This window comes from Ursus arctos, unplaced genomic scaffold (assembly GCF_023065955.2).
Source record: "Ursus arctos isolate Adak ecotype North America unplaced genomic scaffold, UrsArc2.0 scaffold_10, whole genome shotgun sequence".
Lineage (NCBI taxonomy): Eukaryota > Metazoa > Chordata > Mammalia > Carnivora > Ursidae > Ursus > Ursus arctos.
Window position 1 is genome coordinate 71,352,005 of NW_026622764.1, and position 25,928 is coordinate 71,377,932.

Sequence of the window (25,928 nt, forward strand, 5' to 3'; positions counted from 1 at the left end):
TCAACAAGAGAGTCAGTTTAAAAAAATCTTTTGTTGTCTAAAAAAAAGTTATTGAGGTATAATGTACATACAGAAAGTATACAGATCTTAAGCAACACTTGAATTTTTTACACGTGAGTTTGCCCACACATGTATGTACGTGCACATACACATACTCTGTAACCACTCTTCAGATCAAGGTAGAGAACATTTTTAACATCCTTTGATAAGCCCCCTTATCCCCATCCTGGTCAGTCTTCACAGCTTTCCTTCCCTCTCCTCACCATCCCCTGAACCCACTATTGTGACTTTTATCGTTATGATTAATTTTGCCTCTGTTTGAATGTAAATGGACTCGTCCAGTAAGACTTCTTTTCTATCTAGCAGTTCATTCTTGTTGCCTATAGTAGTGGTTCTTTTTTATTGCTGTGTAATATCCCATTGTAAGGGTATAACAAGTTAGGAATTTGCCTTTTGTCCCTTACCAACTATTATCGAGAAAACTGCCTTGATCAGCACCCTTGTCTAATGCTGGACATAAGCACCCATTTTTCGTGGGTGTATGTTAGGTAGGACCATGCGAAATTGCCATTTCCATAGGTCACAAATGGTTGGGAATTGGTGGTTCCATATAATTCAGGTAATTCTGTTCTCTAGGAATAGAATCGCTGGACCAAAGGGTACTTGTATGTTCAGCCTTAGAACATAATGCTAAACATTTCCCCAGAGTCTCTGTCCCATTCTACCTTCCTGCCAGCTATGTATAAGAGCCCTGTTTGCTTCACATTTTCACCAGTACTTGGCATGATCAGTCTTTTTCATTGAAGCCATTCTCGTTGTGCAGAGCTGTTTGATAAACAAGAAAATGAAAGGCATGATTCTAAGAAATGTTGAAGACTTTACTGGAATGAAGAGCTCATTTCTGTACTAATATTTCCATTTTGCCTCACAGAAAATAGATGCACAAGCTATTGAAGAATTCTACGGGTTGACATCAGATATCTCAAAGAACTCAGAGTCTGGTTACATCCTTTTCTATCAGTCTCGGGACTGAGAGGGACCGTGATGAAGAGATTCTTTCTGCCTCATTTCTTCTCTGGTTATTTTGGAAAGGATCAAGCACTGATTTTTCAAGACGAGAAATGCAGGAAGCTCAGGGGGCGGTAGCACACTTTGCACACAATAAAGCAAAGACTATGGATGAACACGCTCTTCCTATCATGGTAGTTGATTTATTTGCTCAGGTATCATGCTGTCCGTGCAGTTCCACACAGCCAGGAAGTGAAATCAGAGATAGCAGCTCCTCTTGTAAAACAGCCTTCCAGTAATTGACATGCATTTCTCTTTATTAATTGCACCAATACTGATTTGAACTCCTTGGGGTGCAGTAGAAAGACTAGGAGTCCGTGCTAGGTGGTATTGATCATTTAAGGAGATCATACTGAACACACTGCGTAAATTTGCCCGTGTTGAAGATACACAGAAGGAGTATATTCGGTGGTCTTCTCAAGCGTAAACCAGAACTACATTTGGGCCCAACACTTGCAGTTGCCTTCCTGATGTAAGAAACTAACAGATCATTAGAGTCCAGTGTCAGGAAGGCAAATATGTTCTGCTTCTCTGAAGAAGCTTATAATAATATACAGTATATGTATATGTAGGGAACAATTGGTCAAAAGTGGCTTTTTGTTTCCCCAAGGGGAAAGACTGGCTTTGTAATTATAATTTTTTTTCTTATTTATTTTACTTAAAACTGGTAGAGTCTAAGTATTGTGTGAAGTGCCCATGATTCTGTCAGTAAATTTGAGCATATTTTTATTAGTTTTTGTCAGTTTAACTATTCCTTTTGTTTATTTCTATTTTTAAGATGAATTTTAAACTCTATTTTAAATCGTAGGATACCTTAAGAAAAATTTGCAACGAGAGGAGGTAAATATTCTTTTTCAGGAGGAACTGATATCTCTGGCTAAATATTTGTCCTTTTGTTATAGTTTATAAATCAGTTATTCAGCTTTAATTTCAGTACCATAAAAAAACTATCAAAAATTCCCTGTCACAGTTGGAACAAAAAAGGAGGTTGTGGCTCGGTGGTGGTGCCCCAATCTTGAGAATTCTTAAGTACTCTAACCTTTCAAGCTGAGGCCGTGTTTGGAAAACTGGTGTCATAGCAGTTATGTTCTTTTCAAATGTCATTCTTTACCCTGGAAAGAAGTAATCTGTCAGAACCCCAGCAGCCCGCGTGGCTCACTACGAACCCGGCGAGGATGAAGTGTCCGTGACGCAGGCCAGGAACACTCCAAGCAAGTCCTTTTCTCCCTCCGCCCCCCCCCTTCATCTTTACAAATCTTACTGGAAGAGTGTTCAGAAAGTACACTTTGCATTTGTTAAGACTTCCTTCTGTTGGGAGTTTTAAGAAGTAATATATGTAATGTAAAATGTATGTGAACCATTGCGGTCGACACTTTTCCACGCATCAGTAAGTTGTCTGACCGTGGCCAAATGTAGCGTGCAAGAAATAATTGAATATATATTCAAAATAATAGCGATCAGGCCTTGGATGTTCTTTAAGTCCTTTTAGGCAGTAATTTTTTTTTAATTGCTGTAATTTTCTAAACTTCTTTTACTAATACTGTTGAATATGAAAAAAAATGAAAAAATTTTTTGTCTGCTGCTATTTATTAACATTTATTATCTGTATCTTTTAGCTCAGGAAATGACTTCACCTATTCGTTCCATGAACTGATCTTTAACAGGGTCACTTGGCTAATTGGGCTGTTTAAACAGATGTGCTGGAAGAAAATGATGATGTATTTTGACAGCTCGCTTTTTAAGATTATAGTTGCTAAAGCCTTACGCCGGCTGGAGTGGGTTTATACAAATTACGTAGCCTGCCCAATGACAACATTGCACAGAGAATCACGACCGAGAATGTGGGGAAGGTCACAGACGGGGAAGAGGATACATTTTTTTATTTTGAGGGCTTACACCAAATTGTCTTGGAATTCGAGGCTGTGTTTCTGCAGCTTTCAGTGCAGAGAAAGATGTAAAGTGAGGCTGAGTCAGTTTTTACTTGAGTCAGGCCACAGCATGGATAAGAGAGATAGATGAAGTCATTTGCATAGAGGTACAGCATTGGAATACTACGCTGTGTTTGTTTCTACATTTTGCATTTAAAAAATACAGTAAAAGCAAGGTTGAATTTCATATTAAAGCAAGTTCTAGCATTTTTATTGAGTTCCTTGGTAGTCACACACTGTTCACATCTACACCATGTTTAATAGTATGATTTGTCAGGGGAGGGACTGTGGGGTGATGGTTCTCAATTTCCTTTTTACTCTTAGTACAGCTGCATCTGCATAAAATGTTTTGAAGCTTATCAGAAACTCAGTATACTTTAAAAACATAGGGTTAGGGTTGGGGGAAAAATGCAGGTATTGAGTAAGAAAAGTGACCCATATAGAAAGCATTGTGAGGTTGTGTGTTGGTTGACTGTGATTGAAATGAGGGGGTGGGGTTAGGTTGTAAATGGTGGCTGATTGCTCTCTAACCATGTACATGTTTGTTGGGATGGCTGTCCCATATTTTTTGTATATTGGGATAAAAATTTCTATAAATTATCGTAACTGAAAGTAAATATTCTAAATTAAGTCTCACTGCTAAGTCATATGGCTTCTGTCTTGGAAACTTTATCTTTAGAAGATTGCTTAAGACGGGCTGTGAGACTTCAGGAAAAGGGAAAAAAGGAAATGTGTAATATATGGGTCTTGTTGCCTCATCAGTATCGGGTTTTTTCTTTTCCGTGATGGCAGTAGAAAGACCTCACTTTCATAACATACTACTCTTGATACTTTCTTTAAGGATACTTTTCATTAAAGATTCTCTCATGAGGTATTTAACTGGGAGCCGGGAGGCTAAGGCGCTCAGGTCCTGGCTCTTCAGTGAATTTAACTGTGTGACCCTGGGCAAGTCACTTAACCTCTCTGTGCTTCAGTCTCCCTATCTTGTAAAATGGGAGTAATACCTACCTCACAGGGTTGTTGTGGGGATTAATTAGATAAAATGTCTATAAAGCATCTAAGGTTCTTGAAGAAGGCGCTATATAAATACAAAATAATATCTATTAAAGTTGGTTTATTTGTGCTTGTGGGTTTTTAAGTGTGTGTTTTCTTTTTTGCCTAAAATGTCTGCGAATTAGAAGAAGAGTTGACCCATGAACAACATGGGTTTGGGCTGCGTGGGTCCACTTGTAAGTGGATTTTTTTCGATAAAGATAGTACTGTGAACGCAGTTTCTCTTAGGATTTCTCTTAATATTTGCTTTTCTCTAGCTTCATTGTAAGGACACAGTATATAAAACATACAAAATGTGTGTTAATGGCCTATTTATGTTGTCGGTAAGGCTTCAGGACAACAGGCTAGTAATAGTTAAGTTTTGGGGGAGTCAGAAGTTAGACGAAGCTTTCTCGACTGCTCAAACATGGTGCCCCTAACCCCTGGGTTGTTCAAGTTCAACTGGATACACGGGGAACTGCCTTACTGCTTTTGCTGTGAACTTAGTACTTCTGTTATCCAAAGAGATTTTCCCAGAACAGCATCCGTGTGTGTAATATGGCACGTGCAATGACGAGCCTGCATGTAATCCTCACGTACCTTGCATCTGTCTTCACATAGTAGCGTTTACAAATCCCAAGTTTAAAAATGTAACTCTAGGATCATAGAATCTTAGAGGGGCAAATACGGTCAAAGGCGGTATTTTCAGCGCTCCTCGTCCCTGCAGGGCAGTGATCGCTCCTGCAGAATCTGTAACTTGGGAGTATTCCGACCTGTGCTTGAGCACTAAGCCCTGCTCGCCTGCCGAGTGACTTCGTCAGTAGTTATCAATACTGCCTTTGTCTGTAGTCTGCCTTCCTCACTCTGGGGAGACCGTCCTGGAAACACCCTTGTTTATTCATCTCTCCGAAGGAGTGTTCTTACGATAAACACAGTAACGGGGGAACTAGACCGTCACTGGGGACCTAAGACGGCATTCTCTCTTAAACATCTGTATCACACACTTCGTATTGAAATTTTAATAAGTGAAATTCCTTGTACTCGAGAGCTTTTCGAGAACTGTTGCAAAGCCAAGACTGCTCCTCCCTTTTTTCAAGTTCCCTTGTTACCCAGTACCTGTTTCTGTTCTTCTGACGCTTTTTTTTACCTTTGTTCATTTATGTTTTCTACGATAACATACTACCTTTTTTTATTTCCAGAGCTGCTAAAACAACAACCCATTGTTTGTTGGTTGATGGCATGATAGGCCCTATACTCAGCGTTTTACTTTTTCCTTTTTAACGCTGATCTTGACGATGACCTCTGTGAATGAATTCATGATATCCTCATCTTACAAACCAAAGTCGCTCAGCTGGAACGTAGCAGATCCAGGTTTCGAGTTGGTAGAATTTATTGCCCAGCCAGTGTTTTATTGTGGAAAATACACACGACATACAATTTGCCATTTTAACCATTTTTAAGCGTGCAACGGAGTGACATTAAGCACATTTGCAGTGTTGTGCAACTCACCATTGATTTCTAGGATTTTTCATCTTCCCAAACAGAAACTCTGTACTCATTAAATAAAACTCCCCATCTCCCGCCCCCCAGCCCCTAGTAATTCCTTTTCTTCTTTTTGTCTTTACGACTTTGACTGCTCTAGGTAACTCATATAAGTAGAATCTTACAGTATTTATACTCTTTGGTCTGGCTCACTGGGCTTACATAACATTTTCAAGCTTCATTCATGTTGAGGCACGTGTCAGCATCTCCTTCCTTGTTAGGACTTGGTGGTATTCCATTGCGTGTGTATGCCACATTTTTATCATTCATGAACATTGGGGTGGTTTCCGCTTTTGAGCTATTTTGAGTAACGCCACTATGAACGTAAATGTACAAATACCTGAGTCCCTGACTTCAGTTCTTTTAGGTATATATAAGAGATGGCTGGATTGTGTGGTAATTCTTTTTTAACTTCTTTTTTTTAAGATTATTATTTTTTTTTGAGAGGGAGGAAGAGAGAGAAGGAGTGGGAGGAGGGGCAAGGGAGAAGCAGACTCCCTGTGGAGCAGGGAGCCTGATGCAGGACTCAATCCCAGGACTCTGGGATCATGACCTGAGCCGAAGGTAGACGCTTAACCGACTGACACCCCAGGAGCTCCGTTTTAACTTTTTAAGGAACCGTTTTCCATGCTGTTTTCTACACCCCTTTACCTTCCCCACCAGTGGTGCACCCGCACTGCAGTTTCTGTATATCCCTGCCAGTGCTCAATACCCTCTCTGGAGGGTTTTTGGTAGTGGCCATCCCAGCTGGTGTGAGGGGATCTCACTGTGGTTTTTGATTTGCATTTCCCTGATGATGACTGATGCTGAGCATCTTTCCATGGGCTCCCTGGCCATTTGTATAACTTCTTTGGAGAAATGTCTATTTAAGCTCTTTGTCTATTTTTAAAATTGGGTTGTGTATTTTTTAAAATTGGATTATTTATAGGGGTCCTTTATAAGGGCTGCATATTAATCCCTTTTCAGAGCTATTTTCTCCCATTTCTTTTCACTCTTACTGATCGTATCCTTTGGTGCACAGATTTAATTTTGATGTAGTCCAGTTGATTCATCTTTTTCTTCTGTTGCCCGTGCCTTCGGTGTCCTAAGAAATCGCTACCAAATCCATTGTCAGGAAACATCCCCTCTATGTTTTCTAGTAAAAGTTGAAGGGTTTTAGCTCTTACATTTAGGTCTTTGATCTATTTTGAGTTAATTTTTAAATATGGTGTTAGGTGAGGGTCCCACTTCATTGTCTTGCACGTGGATATCCAGTTTTCCCAGCACTACTTGTTGAAAAGACTTTTCTTTCCCCATTGAATGATCTTGGCATTTTAATCAAAAACCCATTGGCCATGTATGTGAGGGTTTATTTCTGGGCTCTTTTATTCCACTGGTCAATGTGTCTGTTCTTGTGCCCCCACAACACTTTTTATTACTGTAGTGAGTTTTGAAATCAGGAAGTATGAGGCCCCCAACTTTGTTGTTGTTGTTTTTTTTTTTTAAGATTGTTTTGGCTGTTTGGGGTCCCATGAAATTTCATACAAATTTTAGGATATTTTAAAAAAATTATGCAAAAGTTGCCGTTGAGATTTTGAGAGGGATTGCACTGAATCTGTCTTCCATGAACACAAGAGGTCTTCCGTTTATTTGTGCTGCCTTTAATTTCTTTCAGCAATATTTTATTTATAGTTTTCAATGTAACGATCTTTCATCTGCTTGGATAAGTTTATTCCTAAGTATTTTATGGTTTTGATGGTATTGTAAATGGATTGTCCTCTTAATTTTCTTTTTCAGATTGTTCATTGTTAGTGTAAAGAAATGCACCTGATTTTTGTATATTGATTTTATATCTTGCAACTTTGCTGAATTTGTTTATTCTGCTAGTTTTGGGGGGAATCTTTAGGGTTTTCTACATCTAAGATCACACATTTGCAAATAGATAATTTTACTTCCATCTTTTTCAAATTTGCATGCCTTTTATTTCTTATTGTCACCCTATTGCTTTGTCTAGAACTTTCAATACTGCAGTGAATAAAAGTGGTGAAATCAGGCATCCTTACCTTGTTCCTGATCTTTGAGAAAAAGCTTTCAACCTTGCACCTCTGAGTGTGATGTGAGCTGTGCGTTTTTCATGTATGGCCTTCATGTTGAGGAAGTTTCTCTCTTATCCCTAGTTTGAGTGTTTGTATCAAGAAAGGGTATTTAATTTTGTGAAATGGCTTTTTCTGTATCATTGAGATGATCCTGTGGGGGGGGTTTGCTTTGTTTTGTTAATGTATTACAGTGATTTTCGTATGTTGAACAATCCTTGCATTTTGGGAGTAAATCCCATGTGGTCTTGGTATATACAGTCCCCGTAATATGCTGCTGAATTTGCTTTGTCAGTACTTTGAACATGATTTTTGCATGAATATCTTACGGGACACTGGTCTGTAGTTTTTTAAATTATCTTCGGCTTGGGTATCAGGGTAATGCTGGCTTCATAGAGTGAGTTAGGAAGTATTCCCTCCTTTCCCACTTCTTGGAAGAGTTGGAGAATATCCAAAGAGTTTTACAAATAACCAATACTTACGTGCTTACTGTAGGTCATCGTTAAGAAAGGTGAAGGTGTAGTCTTTGCCCTTGAGAAATCTACCACCTAGGAAGGAGTCAAAGGATACGGCTTGCTGGAAAAGTCAGCTGTATGCTTCAACATCACAGCTATTCAGACTAGGTGGAGAAGGTGGAGTAGAAAGGTATCCTTGACATCCACAGAGATGCAGTCAGATTGCTAAGCCCACAGAGAGATCTGGAAATCAAAAACAGTCAAAGGGATTGGAGATACTAAGTATAATAAGAATTTAAGAATGTTAAAGTACTCTTTGGTAACAATTTCTAAGCCTGCTCCAAATACTTATTTCCCACCCTCGTTCCCTAAGGAGAGGCTCTAACTTACTCTCAGGAATTCACCCAGGCAGCTACTATGGATCTGATTCCTGAGGAAACCAGCTTACGCTATCCCGCATCGTATGTTGCTTATTATAATTCACCTTAATAACGGATTCCTTTCCATTAGGTGAATTTCCTCACCTGTTGTCAATGATTTGCCCCATAATTAAACCCTGACATTAAGATTTAATTAAAACTTCCTACCTCCTAATTGTTTTAAAATAAGCAAAATTCTGTTTCAAGTTCAAGAAAAGTAGTCCCACTATACTGATTCCCAAGTCTGGGTGATGAGCAGAATCACTGGGGAGTTGTACAGATGTTCAGGTGCCTGAGACCCATCCCCAGCAATTTGGATTCTCTGGGGAGGAGAAATCTAGTTCTGAAAAGTTCACAGATGATTCTAATCATCCGGGTTCGGGACTCCCTGGGGTAGAACTCCTCTCAAGGTCTGTATCATTTTTCTTTAAGGTCATTGCCAGTCTGGAGTTGACCTGGAGCATTATCAAAAAACCAAATTACTTAAGGAATGGTCATGGGAAATTGAAAGGGAGCGGGAGGGACACTTGTCTTTAAAGCATTTGAAAGGTTGCCATCTGGAGGATGTTTTGCTGTTGTGGTTCAACTGGGACGCAGAGGTGGAAAGGGCAGAGGCCATATTATGTACAAGGAAAAGCCTTCTGGTTGTTCAGCAGTGAGAGCAGCCGACAAGCTAAGAAATGAAGGGTCAAGCTTTTAGTGCCATTGACTGTAGGTGGGGCTCTTCGTTGGCTAGGAGACTGTGCCAGAGAGCCTTCTGCTTCCCAGAAGAGGCAGGGAGACAGAGGACAAGCAGCTAGCCAGATGTTGTATTCCAGGGCTCATACTTAGTTCTGTATCCACACGTAGTTGGACGTAGAGTGCCGTCATTTACTGTGGGGAGAACTTAGGTTGCCAGTCATCGTCAGGATGGAAAGCACCCTGTCACCAGTCGCTAACTTGAAAGGACGGAGGTGGGTTGAATAAAACACATCAGTCTCAAGGTTTCAAACTTGGCTGTAGGGGAATTCATTTTGCCTTCAGTTTGAGCTGGCAGGGCGGCCGTGGGTGAATCTACCCTCAGAAATACAGTGCTTCCCACCATCTCTCCAAACACTTTCTTTTGAAGAACCTTCAGGTCCTTTGGATTTAGGGACCTCTGAATTGTGGCTGACGTTAACAGAAGCCCTATTCAACTGACTGAGATGTGACCTGCTCACCTTCCATGAGGGACACCCTGCTTGCCCAAAAATCTGGGAATTCACATGTTAGGTCATTTATAAGTAAAATTACGGAAGAATAAAGTACAATCTTGACTTTACTGTACTCAGCCATGTCATTACGAAGTCTTTCTCCAACCCTTGTGAGGCCCAGAGACAAGACAGTAGAAGCATGTCATCTGTGCACAGTTTGGGACAGACCCAATGATTGGTTGTCTTGTTTTTAACTGAAACTTCTGTTTGCTGGGAGCCTTTCCCTTCAGGTAGAAACCATTTTCCAAACGGTGTTTATTTTCGGCTGCAGAAATGAACATTTTCTTGGCTGGACTTTGACTGGCTGGTTTTGTTTAACCTGCCAGAGTTTTTGCACGAATTTTAAGGAAAAAAACAGGGATGTTGGAATGATGAGGAAGGTAAACTTGCAAAATTGCATGTCAGTGGGTTAGATTATTAAATGTAATAATGGAAGCTTCAGGAAACATAACCACAGGGAAGCTTCCTTTTTTCCCAGTGTTACATATATTTATCATTCTGAAGATCTTATCAGTTGTTGCATTCTGTTCAACAGATGTATTTTTAAATTCCTGTCATGAACACAGTAGGGGCAGTGTCGTATCTGATTTCTGTACATCATATATGCTCTATATACTGCTATTGATTAGAACGGATGTGGAATTGCATGAACCCACTGAATGCAAAGTTCCAAACTGGAATCAGGTGTACGAGGCTCTGCCAAAGCGGGCAGGGGTGGGGAGATTTGTCCTCCCAGAAGGTAGTCCTGGCTGTGGTGTGGAGAAGGGCATGGAAGGAGCCAGAGTGGGTGTGATGAGGCCTCGGGTACAGGACCTGGCATTGAGTTAGCTGGCTGGGGACGAGGGAAGAGGCACGGCAGGGAGGACCGCTAGCTCGCACAACTGGGAGGAGAGGAGCCCTCTGCTGGGATCCCACGAAAACGCCCAGGCTTGGGCGTCAGCTCACGGTACCCCGTGGTATGGAGGCACCACCATTTGGTGACAAGCATTTGCTCTTACCGGACCGCCGTTGCCGGGCGGTGTGGGCGGGCCTGGTGGTGGACGCGTGGGCGGCGCGAGGTAGTCACGTGCTCGGGTCGTACCCCTCCGGCTGTACCCCACGCGCCGCACGTGCAGCGCTGTGACATCAGCAGTTAGGATTCGGTAAAAAGCTGAAATTGCCCTTCTGAGGTAACTACTCTGTTTTGGTGAACTCGCTGCATCTCTCACAGAGTCTGCAGTGATTTTGAGGCATTTGAGAACTGAGGACAGACCGATAAAATTTGCAGCCTCACGTTGAAGAATGTGGGGTGCCCTTTGAAAGCTTTTACTGGCAATAATTGTATCCTTGGATCTGGCATAAAAATAATTTCCTTTCTTTTATGGAAAGTTGATACATTTTAGGGGCTCTGGAGATGCCTGAGGATAAGAAAAAAATAAAATGCAGTTGACGGGCAACTTGAAAACTTCTGGAAGGAAGTTCTGCGCCATGAAGGCACTGCTGGGAGACAGACGAAAGCCGGGTCTAGAGAGATCCGAAGACACTCCCCGCAGCTGGCCGCTGCCCTCGGTGGGATCAGAGGGTGCCGTCCCATTCGGTCCCACCTGCTGTGTCTCTCCCGGAGAACCTTCTCGAGTGTCTCAGGCAGAGGTCTCTTGGTGTCTCTCCCAGCACCAGGCCGGGTCTGAACTGTTGATCACTCGGTGACCATCATGTTTACCGCCTGCCTCGCGTGTCACGTCCTCACACGCACTGCAACAGACTGCAAACGAGCCGACCCTTCCAGACTCAGGCCCTGAGCCCGCCGTCCTTGTTCATAAAATGGCAGAAGTAACAGTATCTCATAGGACGGTTGTGAAGCGGACTCAAGATACACTTGGTACCCATCAGGGCAACGATTGTGCTAAGAGTGGTGTCTAGACGCTTAGGCTGAAACCCCACACTAACTTCTCAGGTCCTTCATGACTTCGGGGAGGGAGGCATTATGGGAAAAGCATCGTATCCGTTGTTGCAAGGGACATAAAGATGACAAAGACATGATTTCTGTTCTCATGGAGCTTACAGTGTAGAACATGAGTTCATTTTAAAAAAACAAGACGAAGTGTAAGTGGAATGTTCGGAAGGAGTTTCGAGGCCGTGTGGTGTGGTTGAGAGCGTAGGTTCTAGAGGCAGACCGCCCTCACAGCCCCGTGCCACCACTCCCCGTGTTCGCTTGAACAGGCTCCTGTGCTTCAGGCCTCGTTTATAAAATAGGGAAAAGTTGTGGGTGTCTACTGAGCTCATGGTGTGACGAGGATTCAGGGAGTGAGGATGACTTTGGAGGTGCTCAATAAATGGTAGCAATGATGTATTTATTCAGTACATATTTCCATGTCTACTACTATGCGCCAGTTGCTGAGAACACAAAGTTGAAGGAGACTTTGTATATTCAGGTCAGCGAAGGAAACAGACAAATCAATAATTAATTGCAATGATACATAGTGTTGAGAGCCATAATGGGAACATAAATAAGATAATGTGGGAACAGAGGAAGAGCATCTAAATCAGATTGCTAGGCAGGGAAGGCGTCCCAGAGGAAATGCTACTTGAACAGAGCTTTCAAGAAGTAAGGCTATTCAGATCCAGGAAAAGGGGGCGGGGGGAGACATCAGGTTTAAAGAAACAGGATGTGGGTGGGCACCTGGAACGGAAGGGCATTGCATATTTGGGCAGTGTGGGTTTCATGTGGCGAAAGCAGAGTGCATTTGGCAATATGGAGCAAGAAAGAGTTCTAAATCCAAAAGGCCTGATCTATTAAGCTAATAAGTTTGGATTTTATGAAAATGGACTAAAATTCAGAAGGATGTCAAGTAAATGACTAATTTCTCAGAATGACTTTTTGGGAAGATCACCCCTCCAGACGTCAACTGGGACGTCAATCCCTCCAGATTGGAAGGGGAAGAACAATGAGAAGCTTGGAGGAATCTGATCAAGAAGGCAGGAGTGCCTGGTCAAGGTGACATCAGGAATGGAGGTGGGGCGGGGCCGGGACACAAGAAACTGAGGTAGAATCTAAAGGACCTGAGTGAGGAATTAGCTGTAGAAGTTGGCCTGGGGAAAGGTTCCACTTGGCCTCTGGGGTTGGTGTGCTCCAGGGTTCTCTTCTAGGCCATTTGCTCCCTTCTCCTCACACTTTTGGACAGCCTCATTCTCTCCCACAGCGTCGGTCATCACCCGACACCAGTCACTCCCAGAGCCTTATCTCTGGCCCACGCATCCAGTCATGTCTCCTGGGCAGCTGCACCAAGGTGTTACAGACACACCTCAAACTCAACTCATAGAAAGGCAGCTGGGATCCAAGAGAGCAAGGCGGAAGTCCGCGGCGTTTTAATGATCCCTCCTCAGAAGTCACGTAGCATCACTTTGGCCTGACAGCATGGGTTGAGTCGCCCCGCAGCTTCACCCAGATGGAAGGGAAGCAGACATGAATCCCATCACGTGGTGGAAGGGATGTCATCGTCACACCCCAGGAAGGGCAGGTGGGATGGGAGATAGTGTGGCCATCTTTGGGAATTCTGGCCTGCCACAATCTCCCGTTTCTTCTCTGTTTGACTTTGCTGAGGAGAGCTGTCATCTAGAGAGCATATTTATTGAGTAAAAGCGTTTTGGTTATGCCCCTCACTAGATGTTCAAGGTGCAGAGGAAAGAGCAAAAGAGCAGAAAGGAGTTCTGGGCCTGGAGATGCCAATAGGGAAAGGCGTTGGGAACAGGTCACATCATGTAAGGGGGGTTCACCGCCAGGGGGATTAGACTTCCCACGGACGTGTCTCTGGGTCTGGTGCTGCTGTGAGCACACAACAGAGAAGCAGGAAGAGGGCGTGTTGTCTTGCACATAGCGAGCGGCACACCCAGGCACGCCCCTTCTGCAGTCTGTGTAGACGGAACGCTGACGGATGGGGACCCTTCGCCCTAGGACAGTCCACCATGAACTCCTGCATGTGGGCCAGCAGGCTAAGGATGCACCAGAAAGTGAACAAAGAAACTTTGGTTTGGAGGCAATATCTGTCATCTTTTGGCGTCAAAGTATTAAATAAAATCAGCCAACACGTTTGTTGCTGAAGTTACAAATCCATCTCTTTTCAAAGACCTAGCGCTCCAATAAGTAGAATTTCTTCAGCTCCAGATATACGAGAGAGAAACCAAGCACAGGTGGGTAGGCATTTAAAAATAAAACAGAAGATTGAAAACAGGTTTATTAATAAGGGTTCTATTACGGTTAAGAGAAAAACATGTTGGCTTCCTTGAAAAAGGGTGTTACTCAGACACTCTGGACAGATACTTAAACTGAGGAAGGGGTCATTGATTCATTGCTTCATTCAAGAAATATGTGTTAAGCACGTAATGTGTCCTCAGCACTATTCAGAGCAATAAAGAGGTGAATGAGACCGGCTGCCTTCAAGGAATTTATGCTCTAATGGGGGCAAACAAGATGGAGCATTAGATACTGCGGTGTGTGGGAAGGGAATGAATGGGGCTGTGTGTTACAGTGACTGAACTGAGGAGGCCTGCCATAGATGGGGTGATAGGCAAGGCCTCTCCGAGGGGCTGAACTTGAAGGGTGAGAAAGAGTCAGCTGTGCCAAGTGCTGGGTGGAGAGCATCCCCGCCACAGGGGTGGCCAGCAAACACAAAAGCCCTGAAATGGGAGCAAGTTTGTGCTGCAGAGTGAGGTCGTGTGGCTGATTTGTTGGGAATACTAAACACGAATTGCTTTACTGCTGTGTTTAGACAGTGAGGTTTTTTGCTGAGCGTGAAAGTTTGAATAGTCACTAGGTGGGGATTTTAAAAATGACTTAAAAATTATTACATCCGTTTTCTGTGCACATCGTAGACTCTTTGATGGATAGAATGAAGAGGAAATCAAACAGCTAGCTAGTTTTTTCAGTGCCGTTCCCTGAGTAAAATGTCTTTTCCCCACCGAGTTGATAAGACGCCGTCTCTGTGGCATACTGAAATCCCGCACGAACTCGTGGCTCCTCGGGACCCTCTCTTCAGTTCCAGCAATCTGCGTGTCTGGTCCTGATCCCAGGGCCGTGATGTTTGAATTGCCCAGCTCCTTTGTCTCAGCGGCACCTTCTTGAAAGGTGCGTAGACAACGATCTAGCAGTGCTTAGCGTTTGAGTCTTTAATAGGTTGTCATAGAACACAATTAGCATCCCACGGAGCGTGTGTGTGCCCTGGATCTCAGTTTGAGAAATACTAAGCTTGTACCGCCTTGCTTCGGAAAGGACTAGCAGGCCTGGAGTTGACTCGGGAAGAAGACAGATTCGCACAACATTTATACGTGTCAGGCATTGTACAGCATGCTTCCGGGGAAAGCATCTCTAATCCTTACCTCCACCCTTTGGAGTAGCTACGACGTCCTCTGTTTTACCGGGAAGGGTCCGCGAGGTCAAGGGGCTGTGTTCTCATGGATGTCTAATACCAAGCAGTGTGCCAAGTGCTCTGGCAACATACTGCTGCCCATGTCCTGCTGCACTCAAATCGGACTGCTTGACGTACCCCCAAATACCAAAACTAATAGCTGATCTTTGTGGAGCACTCCTATGTGCGAGAATCGGGCCTCGCCCGCCGTGTGCATTATCTCATCCTGCCCTCCCACCACGGGATGGTTTTCTCCCGTGGGAACTCCAGCTTGTTCATAAGTGGCGTGGGAGATAGTGTAGCAAGCTTGAAGGGAGGCAGAGTGCTTCTCATTTTGTAGGTGAGGCGATGAGGATGGGAAAGTTAATGCACTCACTGGCAGAGCCACTCTTCTAACATAGTGGCGAGGCTGAGATCTGGACCCAGGAGAAGTAGGTTTGGAGTCCATTCACAGCCCCATGGCCTGTCCCCCAAGTCCTGAGCTTTTCGGCTTTGGGGCCTTTGAGCATGTCACTGCCCCTGCCTCCGTTTCTCTTTCGAGGCCTATCTGGAACCCCAGCCACTTCCTGAGGCCTCACCGATTGCTCAGCGGGAAGTTATTGCTTTCTTTCATCTCCCCTGACCTGCTGTGTTTGGCAGCCGGCTAGCCTGGCTACCGGATTTCAGCCTCCCTGAGGGCTGGGGCCCCATCTTGCTCATCCTTGGCCGCACGTGGCACAGTGCCCCTCAGACAGACGGATATGTATTGAATGTTTTGAGCTGGTGCTCTCAAGGGGCTAACAAGACCTTGTATAGGGAGGATAGCTGGGGAAAAGTCGGAGCCCATCATCCCGGACAGATGACGAGTCCTCTTTTGCGATACTCCTAGTAAGTGGTGCAGAGAAGAGTATGAGGCCCGAAGGCAGACAGAACTGATTTGGAAATTGCTTCTACTATGTATTAGCTTTGTGCTCCCCACAGCTCAGTTTCCTCACTTGGGAATCCTTGTGAGATTTATACAACACAATCATGCAATAAATATAAAAAGTCCTGGGGACATGCCATCTCCGTCCCCAGCTCCCTCATTTACTCAACAAATATTTACGGACCTCCCATGAAGCTTGAGGCACTATGCTAACCATTGTATTTATCAGTTGCTTCTATGGAATAGTATTTCAGGGTTCAGGCTGGGAGTACCCCAAGAATGGATAATATCCCCAACACTGTGCTCCTCGTTGACCCTGACCGTGGAAGCCTCATTGTCCAGTTTATCAGGGGATGTTCCCTTCATAAGCAATGTGTGATTTTATCAAAGTTCTACATGAGCTGGTGTTGGGGTAACTCAGCTCGGCTCTTCGGTTTCCTCACAGTTGCTATGAGACCCCGTGCTGGTGCAGCCAAGCCTGGGATGACTCCAAACTGCGCTGTCAATCTGGGGGTGTGGAGAGTGAAGGGAGGCCTCTCCCCACAAGTTCTTCTAGGGCAATGCTATGGATTCTTTATCCCTCAGGAGTTACTTCTGCAGTTAGAAGGGCTCTCTGTTTCGATATTTTATGCACCTAATTCCATTGTCCTGTGCACGAGGTGGTCAGATCCAGGCCTTGCAATAAGTCTCCAGAATCAGGGCCAGAGTGAGTTTCATGGGGACGGTTACTGTTTTCTCAAGGATTAAAATAAGCAAAGAGGATGGGATATTACATAATCAATAACATTGGCCCCTTGATTAAAAACACAAATGTAATTTATCTCAAAATTATCCTCTAGTTTGTTGTTCTTCAAAATTAGATTACAATAACAAATGGGCTGAGCCTCTAGAACAGACAGTTATCCTCATGCCAACAGCCTCCGGAGGAACAGTCTTCCCTGCCCAGATTTTCTGTGGATGGACTTTGGGGGGAAAAAGCACTTCGAAGCCGAACATTCGAACCATACTTCTTATAGTCATTAAAGGCTGAGAGACAACCTGGCCTAATGGGGAAAGCTTGGACTTTGGAATCAGATAAACCTGGATGGAGATACTGGCTGCTTTACTGACCCAGCTGTGCGAGTTTTGCTCAACTCCGCCTTTCAGAGTCTGCCTTCTTAGCTAAAAAAATAAAACAAAACACTTAAAAATGGGAATAACAGGGGCGCCTGGGTGGCTCAGTCGTTATATGTCTGCCTGCGGCTCAGGGCGTGATACCAGGGTCCTGGGATCCAGCCCCACATCAGGCTTCCTGCTCCTCTGGGAACCTGCTTCTTCCTCTCCCACTCCCCCTGCTTGTTTTCCCTCTCTCGCTGGCTGTCTCTCTCTCTGTCAAATAAATAAATAAAATCTTTAAAAAAAAATGGGAATAACAATATCTACCTTACAGGATTGTTTTTAGGTTTCGGATACTGTATATGAAAGTACATGACATAGTACTTGGCACATAGTAGGCCCTCAGTCTATGGTAACTAGTAAGACTACAGGTACTTAGTAGAATACAGATCAAAAGACTAACTTGGGTCCAGAACCCGAGGGCTCTGACTTCATCTTAGAAAGAGAGATACACTTCGCCAGTGTTTCTCAACTCTGGCAGCTCAGAATCTCCTAGAGAGCTTCTAAGAACGGCCGTTGTCCTGGTCTTGCCTCCAAAGATTCTGCTTTTAATTGATCTGAGCTGAGGCGGGTGTCAGGATACACTGCCTTGCCAGGGCAGAGAACCCCGTCCCGCGTGCTCATCAGCGGGTGCTGGCGGACCACACGCCGGGAAGCCTTGCAGAGATGTCTATCGGGGTCTGGCCTTCAGCCTCACGAGTTCAGAAACCCTCCTGTTAGACCTTCAAGGTGATCGGTCTCAGACACATGCTGAAAAGGAAATGGAGAGACTCTTAATTTATAATTAAAAATATACCTGCCAAACAGACCAAGTACGTGCGTTGGCCTGAACAGCGTATTCTCCCTTTAAGCAAACTCCAAAGGAAGCCAAATGATGGAGAAATGACTCAGCAGAGGAAGTGGTTACACAGTTTAAATGTTGCCTGGCATCGGGTTTGATGGCGCAGCAAGGGCATGTGTCCTTCAGGCAGGCTGGAGGCACTATCTCCCCACCCCCTAGCCCCTGGCCCCTTCTCACCCATGAATGGGGTTTACGCGGCATGTCCAGAGTTTGCCGCTGGGACGACACTTTCTGTGGGCTTCAGGGTCCCCCCTGCATGCCACCGTTCTCAGGCCATTCCGAAGTGGGCCCCGTAACGGGAGTCAGAGCAGTAGAACGAGCTTGCATCTGCATCTAACAAACTGACTTGCCAATGCACCAGACAGAGCAGGGTGTGAACCTCAGCTATGGTCTGATGAAAGCAAGGGTCATAAACATGCGTGGGAGTGCCCCAGAGGAAAGGATTTTGGCTTTGACCTTCATCCTTCTCATTCCACAGGAGGATTTGAAAGCTGTAGCTAAAACGCCTGCAGGATCATAAACATCTGACGTTTTTAGAGCCCATTACTGATCCCACAGTTGCCTCGCCAGTAAGGAGAGGGTCTCGGTGAATGATGGGATGGTGAGTGTGGTTGGGACGAGGTCCATAGCCAAGGCCAACATCCCCATCAACATAGGGGTGACAAATGGGCAGAACAACAGAGTGGTTGAGATGTCTGGGTTTGGTATATAATGTTACCAGGTGAAGAAACAAAGTCCATTTGCCTTTAATGAGTCTTTCCAAATACTTTCACTTAGTTCTCAAAGAAATAACCCTTTCTTTTCATACTCATCATATTGGTTTACATAATATTAAGTTGGTTGACATGGTAGGTAATTAAATCACTTAAATATTACAACATATACTGTAGGCATAAACTGGTTTGGGAACGGACGCCACTCAACTCAAAGGGGGGCGGGTGAGCTGGAGGCCGCCACGTGCACCGGGCCTGGCGAGCCGACTTAGAGGAGGGTGGAAAATAAAACCTGTTCTGCAGTAGAAAAATCCTGGCACCAGCACGTGGCCACTCCGATGGAAACCAGTGTGGACCCCACCCAAGAGAATGGGCAAAGCAAAATTAGGTCAGCTCAATGCAACAAGGATCCAAACAGAACCCAGGCAAGAAATTTCCTTCTGCCCCTCCTGGCTAAGGAAATACCCAACATGCGAAGGAACTGGTCTTAGTTTACAGCCATGATGAAAATTGGGTTTTGATAAACGTGATTATCCCGTGTCATCAGTTAATAAAGTGGACATAGTTCTCATTCTCTGGTAAGAATGACTGAACAGTGATTCTCAATCCTGAATAAATTACTCCCTTTAGGTATTTTAGAAGACTTCTGAACCCGGAGTGACCCTAACATTTGACTCTTGCTTTCTTCACCTGGTAACATTTGCTTTAAGTGTGGGGAGATTGGGGGAAAAGAAGAAGAATATGGAAGAATTCTGTACCAGAAGTCCTTCTCAAGACTCTAAGATATATATTTAAAAAACATTGACAGGGGTGCCTGGGTGGCTCAGTAAGTTAAGCGTCTCCCTTTGGCTCAGATCGTGATCCTGGAGTCCCAGGATCGAGCACCACATCGGGCTCCCTGCTCAGTGGGGAGCCTGCTTCTCCCTCTCCTCTGCCCCCCCCCCAGCTCATGCTCTCTCTCTCTCTCTTGCTCACTCTCTCTCTCAGATAAATAAATAAAATCTTTTAAAAAATATTGACAAATGATATATATTTTAAGTTAAAATGTTTTAAGTATGTATTTTTATCCTTGATTCATCATTTAACATATATTTACTGAGTGCCTACTGTGTGTCAGAATTCTAGGATCTGGGAATGCAGAACTGAATAAGACCAACAAAGTCCCTGCCCTCAGATGAGCATTCTGGTGAAGGAGACGGTGGTGAATGGCGTCTGATATGCCGTGTGTAATGTGCACCGCCATGCACATGTATGAACTCAGGGTAAGCAGACTCATGATGGGGTGGACAGACAGTCACAGGACAAGCCTTGCCAGTGAAGAAACAGTGGAGATGTGACTCTGTGGGCAGCGGGGAGCCATGTGGAGATCTAGGGGAGACTCTCGGGAGCAGAGGGGCCAATGAGGGCGAGGCCCCGAGTTGGGCCTGAGCTGGTATTTAAGGAACAGCAAGAAGCACAGTCTGCCTGGAGGGGCAGGTTGGAAGGCAAGAGCCAAAGGGTAAGGTGAGCCGTACGGTCATCCAGGGCATGGGGACCCTGGGAGCGACTTTGGATCTGACCCTGAAAATGAGAAGAAGCCACCGGGGGCTTCCAAGAAGGGGACTGGCCAGGTCTGACTGCTATGTTTAAAAGGTCCCCCTGCTGCGGTATGAAGAGACTTGATGATGAGGGGCAAGAGTGCAAGTTAAAGCCACAAATGGGGCAGACCAGGAAGAGTCAGTGATGTGGGAGGGGACCAGTGGAGCAGTGCTGCCAGAAAGCAAAGCTAGGGAAGTGTCCAAGGCTCGGAGGGACTGGAAGGTGCTCTGGAGGCCTGGCAAGGCCGGTGGGGAGAAGCCAGAAGTTGGAAGCCTCACAGGAGCACAGGAAGTAGCTACACTGAGGAGTCTGAGCCCTTTCAAGTGGCTTGAAGGGAAAGGGCAGGAGAGACAAGGGCTGGAGAGGGAAGGACCTGGGTCTGGGAGAGGTGCAGGTAATAGGCTGGGGGGAGGGAACCAGGAGGTGGCTCCGCAGGCCTCCCAGAGTCCTCTGCGCCGAGTGTGAGGCTTCCTGTGAAGGAGCAGAGGGATAGCTTTGTTTATGGCTAGGAGGTGACCAGGCAGAACTTGACTTACTTCACCATGAGGAGCATTTTGCCTGACTTAGGAGCTATTTCCTTATTGCCTTCTGCTCTTCCGGTTTTCTTCTCCCTCCAGTGGGGAGGGCCGAGTCAGGAAGCCCACAGAAGCCTGCTTTTTGTTTGTCTTTGCAGCAGACTTGACTGGGGTGGGTGGGGGGGGTTGGGGGCCTGTGGTGGGGCCTGCAGAGTATCGGGGAGATGGCCTGGTGCCGCAGGGGGCTGATCTTGCCCATTTTTGGCAGTCATTGTTGGGGAATGCTACTGGGCAGGGTTCCCATGTTAGAGGGAAAATAAGCTCAAGGCTTACATTTCTCAGGCTTTAGGTGGACTCTCTGTGGTTTTAAAGCTTTTGAAAAATGTCTGTTTATGGGAATCTATTTTATATATAGGTGTCAGCAATCTGACTGGAGAGAAAGAGGCTCCTGGCAGCCTCAGGACCTGGCTGGGACCCCAGTGTGGACTGGAAATGTCCAGGCATCAGGTCACTTTTGAGGATCGGATCTTTCTGGCTGGGGAATGGAAGGAGCCTGGTTCAGAGATTTTACCCTAAAGGTCTGGCCTTAATTTTTCGCCATTTTTGCCTCCACCCCTAGGTCCTGACTGGCCTTTGGGAACAGATGAGGCAAGGGGTTGAAGATCTTTGGGCTTGCAGTTCTGCCCCAACACAGCCCTTCCTCCTTTTGATGTGCCCAACACAGGGAAGTGAAGGCAAACCTGTGCTTCTGAGGACAAGAAAGCCTAATATGGACCTTCATAAGCCAGTGTTGGCCCTGTGGAGTATGGCTCTTTCCTGGGCTGGAGGCAGGCCTAGGGCCTAGAATCAAAACAGGTCGCATGGCCATTCTCTCCAAGCCCACACCTGAATCCTTCCAATAGGCATCCTTAGAGGCATCCGGGGAAAGGCCTGCACGCTGGGGAGGAGCCAGAGCCAGAAGCCCTCCCAACCGGACCTGTAGCCTGCTGCCCTGCTATCCGTGCCCTAGTAGGGGGAGGACTCACGTGGGAGGAGGCTGAAGGTGGGAGGAAGAACGGGTGAGTGAAGAGAGCAGAGAAAAAGAAAGGCAGAGCTTCCCTGGCCAGGACAGCTCCCAGGGGGCGCCTTTCTTAAGTTTTCGAAACATTGCTTTTATTGGTGAATACGACCACCATACATACACTTGCGAATGTATACAAGTATATATGTATGGTTTAATAAAGAATTCTAAAGGGAACACCTGGGGAATCATTGCTTAGTCAAGAAGCAGAACAGAGCCTGCACCCCAGACACCTCCGGGCAACCCCTACCACCCCACCCAGGGTGACCATCGTCCTAACCTGTGGTAACATCTCTTTACTTTCCTTTATAGTGTGATCACTTACGTATGTATCTGAAACACTAAACTCCAGCTTTGATTGTTTTTCAATGGTATGGGAATAGAATCATACTCTATATGTCCTTTTGTCTTGCCTCTGTCCCTCAACATTGTTCCTTGAGACTCATCCGTACTGTTATGTTAGTTTCCTGATTTTCACTGAGGTATATGATTCTCTTGTACGAATATGCCATGATTACTTTCTATTGACTGGAGATGGGAAATTGGCTGTTGTGCAGGGCTGTTGGCAATGCACAGCGCTGTGATGAATAGCTTTGTGAGTCACGGTGCACATGTGCCCAGGTTTCTCTGCAGTGTGTACGTAAAATTGGAAGTTCTGGGTTCGCATATCCATCATCTTAAAGATAATGCCAAACTGTTTTCCAGAAAGATGAACTGGGTTGTCCAAGTCTATATCCTTGCTGGTTCTTCTCTGTTTTTTAATTCCTGAGAGAAGCATGTCACAATCTCCCACTATGTTTGTGGGTTTGTCTGTTTATCATGTGAGGTTTTTTTGGGTTCTTTTGCTTCATATATTTGAAGCTATGTTATTTATTTTTTTAAAAAAGATTTTATTTATTTACTTATTTGACAGAGAGACAGCGAAAGAGGGAACACAAGCAGGGGTAACTGGAGAGGGAGAAGCAGACTCCATGCTGAGCAGGGAGCCCGATGCAGGGCTCGAACCCAGGACCCTGGGATCATGACCTGAACCGAAGGCAGGCGCTTAACCAACTGAGCCCCCCAGGCGCCCCTGAAGTGATGTTATTAGATACACAAAATTGTTATATCTTCTTGGTGAATTGATCGTATTCAGAAACGTTTGGAGGTTCAAGAACATTTATAAGAAGATTATGCATTGCCGACGACGCTGAACCACAGCCCCAACTGGGAAATTGTCCAAATGTTATTTTATCACTAGGAAATGACCCTAATTACCTCTGCTAATGCTTTATGCATTAAAGTCTATTTTGTACTTCTAACCTTGTTGCTTCCAGGATCTTGGGAGGAAGACAGCCCAAGACAAAGTGAAGTTGCTACAGGTAAACCAAAGATGGCTGGAGAGAGAAAAATAAGGCTGCTCCTCAGTGAACCACCCACCCTTTCTGAGCTCAGGAAGTTGAAGGATCCTCAGTTTACTGCCTTGAGGGGACTGGAATGAGGCCAAGGAGGAGGAGCAGAGCCTTAAGGACAGTCACTTCCCATCAGAACACCTGCTAGACCGGTGATCAGAGCGTGGGAAACTCAGCTGTGTGCATACATGGCCTCTCTACGCGCTCACCCCACAGCTCTGGGGTTTGTGGCCAGTGGGAGAGAGAATGCTCTCAGGTGTGTGCGAGGATATACTTCCTGCCAGCTCAGGATAGGACTCCAGATATTTGTGAATCTATCATTCTCTTCTTCCTGTACATACTTATCCACTCAACAATACTTATTTTTAAGGGTAAAGTAAGTTTTTATTATAGTCTTATAGTAAAGGGGAGAGCCTTAACTTGCAAGACAATTCTTGGGCAGTACGTACAACATACTTTTTATTTCCATGGAAGGGACTCAAACACAGACTGAGACTACAGAGTACACACTAGAAGTCAGCAAATGCCAGAAATGGAGTAGGAAAAAGACAAAGAAATATGGCCTAAACGCACAGAACCCTTCACCGGGATCTGCTGACTGAAGCCAGGACCAGGGCTGGATCACAGGATGGGAACGGGTTCCAGGACAGGTGGAACGGGAATGGGGTGAGGGCGGGGAAGGGTCCGCACTGGGGGGGTGTGGGGGGCTGGGGTTGGGTTGAGTGCCCAGTAAATTGCTCTTGGTATTTACATACAAAATCAGTTGACTCTATTTCTTAGAAACGCTCAGGGATAGAGAGGAAGATTTGATTATCGCTTTGTGAATGTGTCGCTTTGCAATGCCGACATCATCAGAAATAGGGACGATTCACTCAGATTCAAATTTCAGTAGCAGGAAACCGTATCAAAGCATCATCACTGGCCCCTGATACAAAACCTCTCCCCAACCTGATCATCCCTCCTGGTCCTGCCCCCTACCCCCGCTTGGCAGCTACCGCTTCCTGCTGCCCGCTGTCCCCCACATGTACATGAGTGTTGCACCCCCCCCCCCCCACAAGGCTGGCTGAGAGAAGCAGGCATGAAACCGGCCAAAGGCTCCATTTGTTTTTATACCACAGACTTCTTCAAGGATCTGGTCTTTCAATAGGAATGATAAATAGCTTTATAGAAAAAAAAATCCTCATAAAGAAGGGGGATTTATTCTGATTACTTGCAACCAGTCATCTTCTTAAGCAGAGCAGTGCACAGACTCACCAAGGCTCTGAAATGGAGGTGAGGGGGCCTGGGAGGAAGGGCCTGGGACGGGCAGGAGTCCTCGGGCCTGTGCCCACCCGGCTTGGCTGGAGGAGCTGGGGGCTGGTCAGGACACCGTGTGCTCAGAGGGCCGGCCAGCTGTCTGTCCTCCACAGAAAAAGCTGCCAAGTTGGGCTGTTTGGGTTTAAAAATTCCTGGTGCGGACAGGGAATCCTTGTAGGGAAACGTCGAAAAAAATTGTGGAAATGGGGAAGGAGAATGAGAGCTGTTGGGCAAGAGCTTCCATGTAAAGATAAAATTTGAGAAAAAAAGAGGAAAAAAAGTCTCTTAAATGGTTGTGAGGGTTCTAGGGAGGAAATGAAAGGTGGCTGGGACGTGGAGGTGACTGTCAGATGGTGGCCTCCACCCTGAGCTCCTCCCTGCTCTGTGGCTCCTGGGGGCCTCCCTCCGAGCGGGAGTCTAAGCCTCTGGCGAAGACAGAGCTGGGGCTGCCCTTGGCGTCGGGGTAGAGGCTGTTGTCTGCGGAGGGGCCGTTGGTTGAGTTGGGCACTGACCTCGCCTTCTCTGGTGCGCGGACTTGCTGCTCCCGAGGGGTACCCTGCTGTTTGAGGTCATAAGGGTCTCACTGGTGTGTGTGGCTTTTCCTTCGCGTATCCTGGATGTGCTCTGTGGCTTTGTCCAGGCCTTGGGCCCGGGATGCCTTCTCTCCGCGGGGTGATGGGACCAAGTGTGCAAACTGTGAAAGCTGTCTTAATGTGCTCTCTATGTTTTCATTCGGGTGCATTAGGATGAGCCTATTTGTCAGCTGCAGACTGAAACCTCGGTTGCTCTTCGTTGCTCTCCACCTCGATGTCATGTCATCCTTATCGCTCATTTCCTAGGGCTCCCTCCCCCGGAGGGGGGGATGTCGCCTCACTGACAACAACAAGCCTGGTCCCCCACACACTCATTCACTCTCTCTCTCTCTCTCTCTCTCTCACACACACACACACACAAAACATGGGCAAGAACCACCTCCTCACTCCAGTCAACAAATACTTATGAAGTGCCTACTGTGTGCAGACTCTGGGCCCATTCAGGCTCTTCTCTTTGAGTTTCCTGGTCCCCGCTCAATGGACACTGGACAAAATCTCCCATCCTTGAAAGGCCCGTGCTCCTCTCTGGGGTCCTGGGGTGACCAGGAAGGCTTTGACCAGTTAGCAGAGGAGAGCAAGAGACTAAGGCTTCCCATTCCTGTGGGCACCTCTCTCTGCTCAAAAGCTGGAAACCTCTGATATGGACATTTCTTGCTCCAGGGCAGTTCTCTGCTCCTAAGAACGGAGAAGGCTGGTGACCAGGAGATGCCATCTGCAACCGGCTGGGGATCTCCAGCTTGAGGGTGATGTGAG

General features: G+C 45.7%; 1 protein-coding gene and 1 pseudogene across 7 annotated transcripts in view; one reads left to right on the top strand and one right to left on the bottom strand.

Moving 5' to 3' along the window:
* USP12 (ubiquitin specific peptidase 12) overlaps nucleotides 1–4,119 on the top strand; it is a 155,833-nt gene extending 151,714 nt beyond the window's left edge. For all 7 annotated transcript variants that reach the window (XM_044381715.3, XM_044381709.3, XM_044381710.3 and 4 more), the window contains one exon: nucleotides 932–4,119. In XM_044381715.3, coding sequence (XP_044237650.1) covers nucleotides 932–1,033 — 102 coding nt within the window. In that variant the 3' untranslated portion in view covers nucleotides 1,034–4,119. The remainder of the gene's footprint in view (nucleotides 1–931) is intronic.
* Nucleotides 4,120–24,928: 20,809 nt separating this feature from the next.
* LOC123000722 (protein max-like) lies at nucleotides 24,929–25,414 on the bottom strand (annotated as a pseudogene).
* Nucleotides 25,415–25,928: the final 514 nt, after the last annotated feature.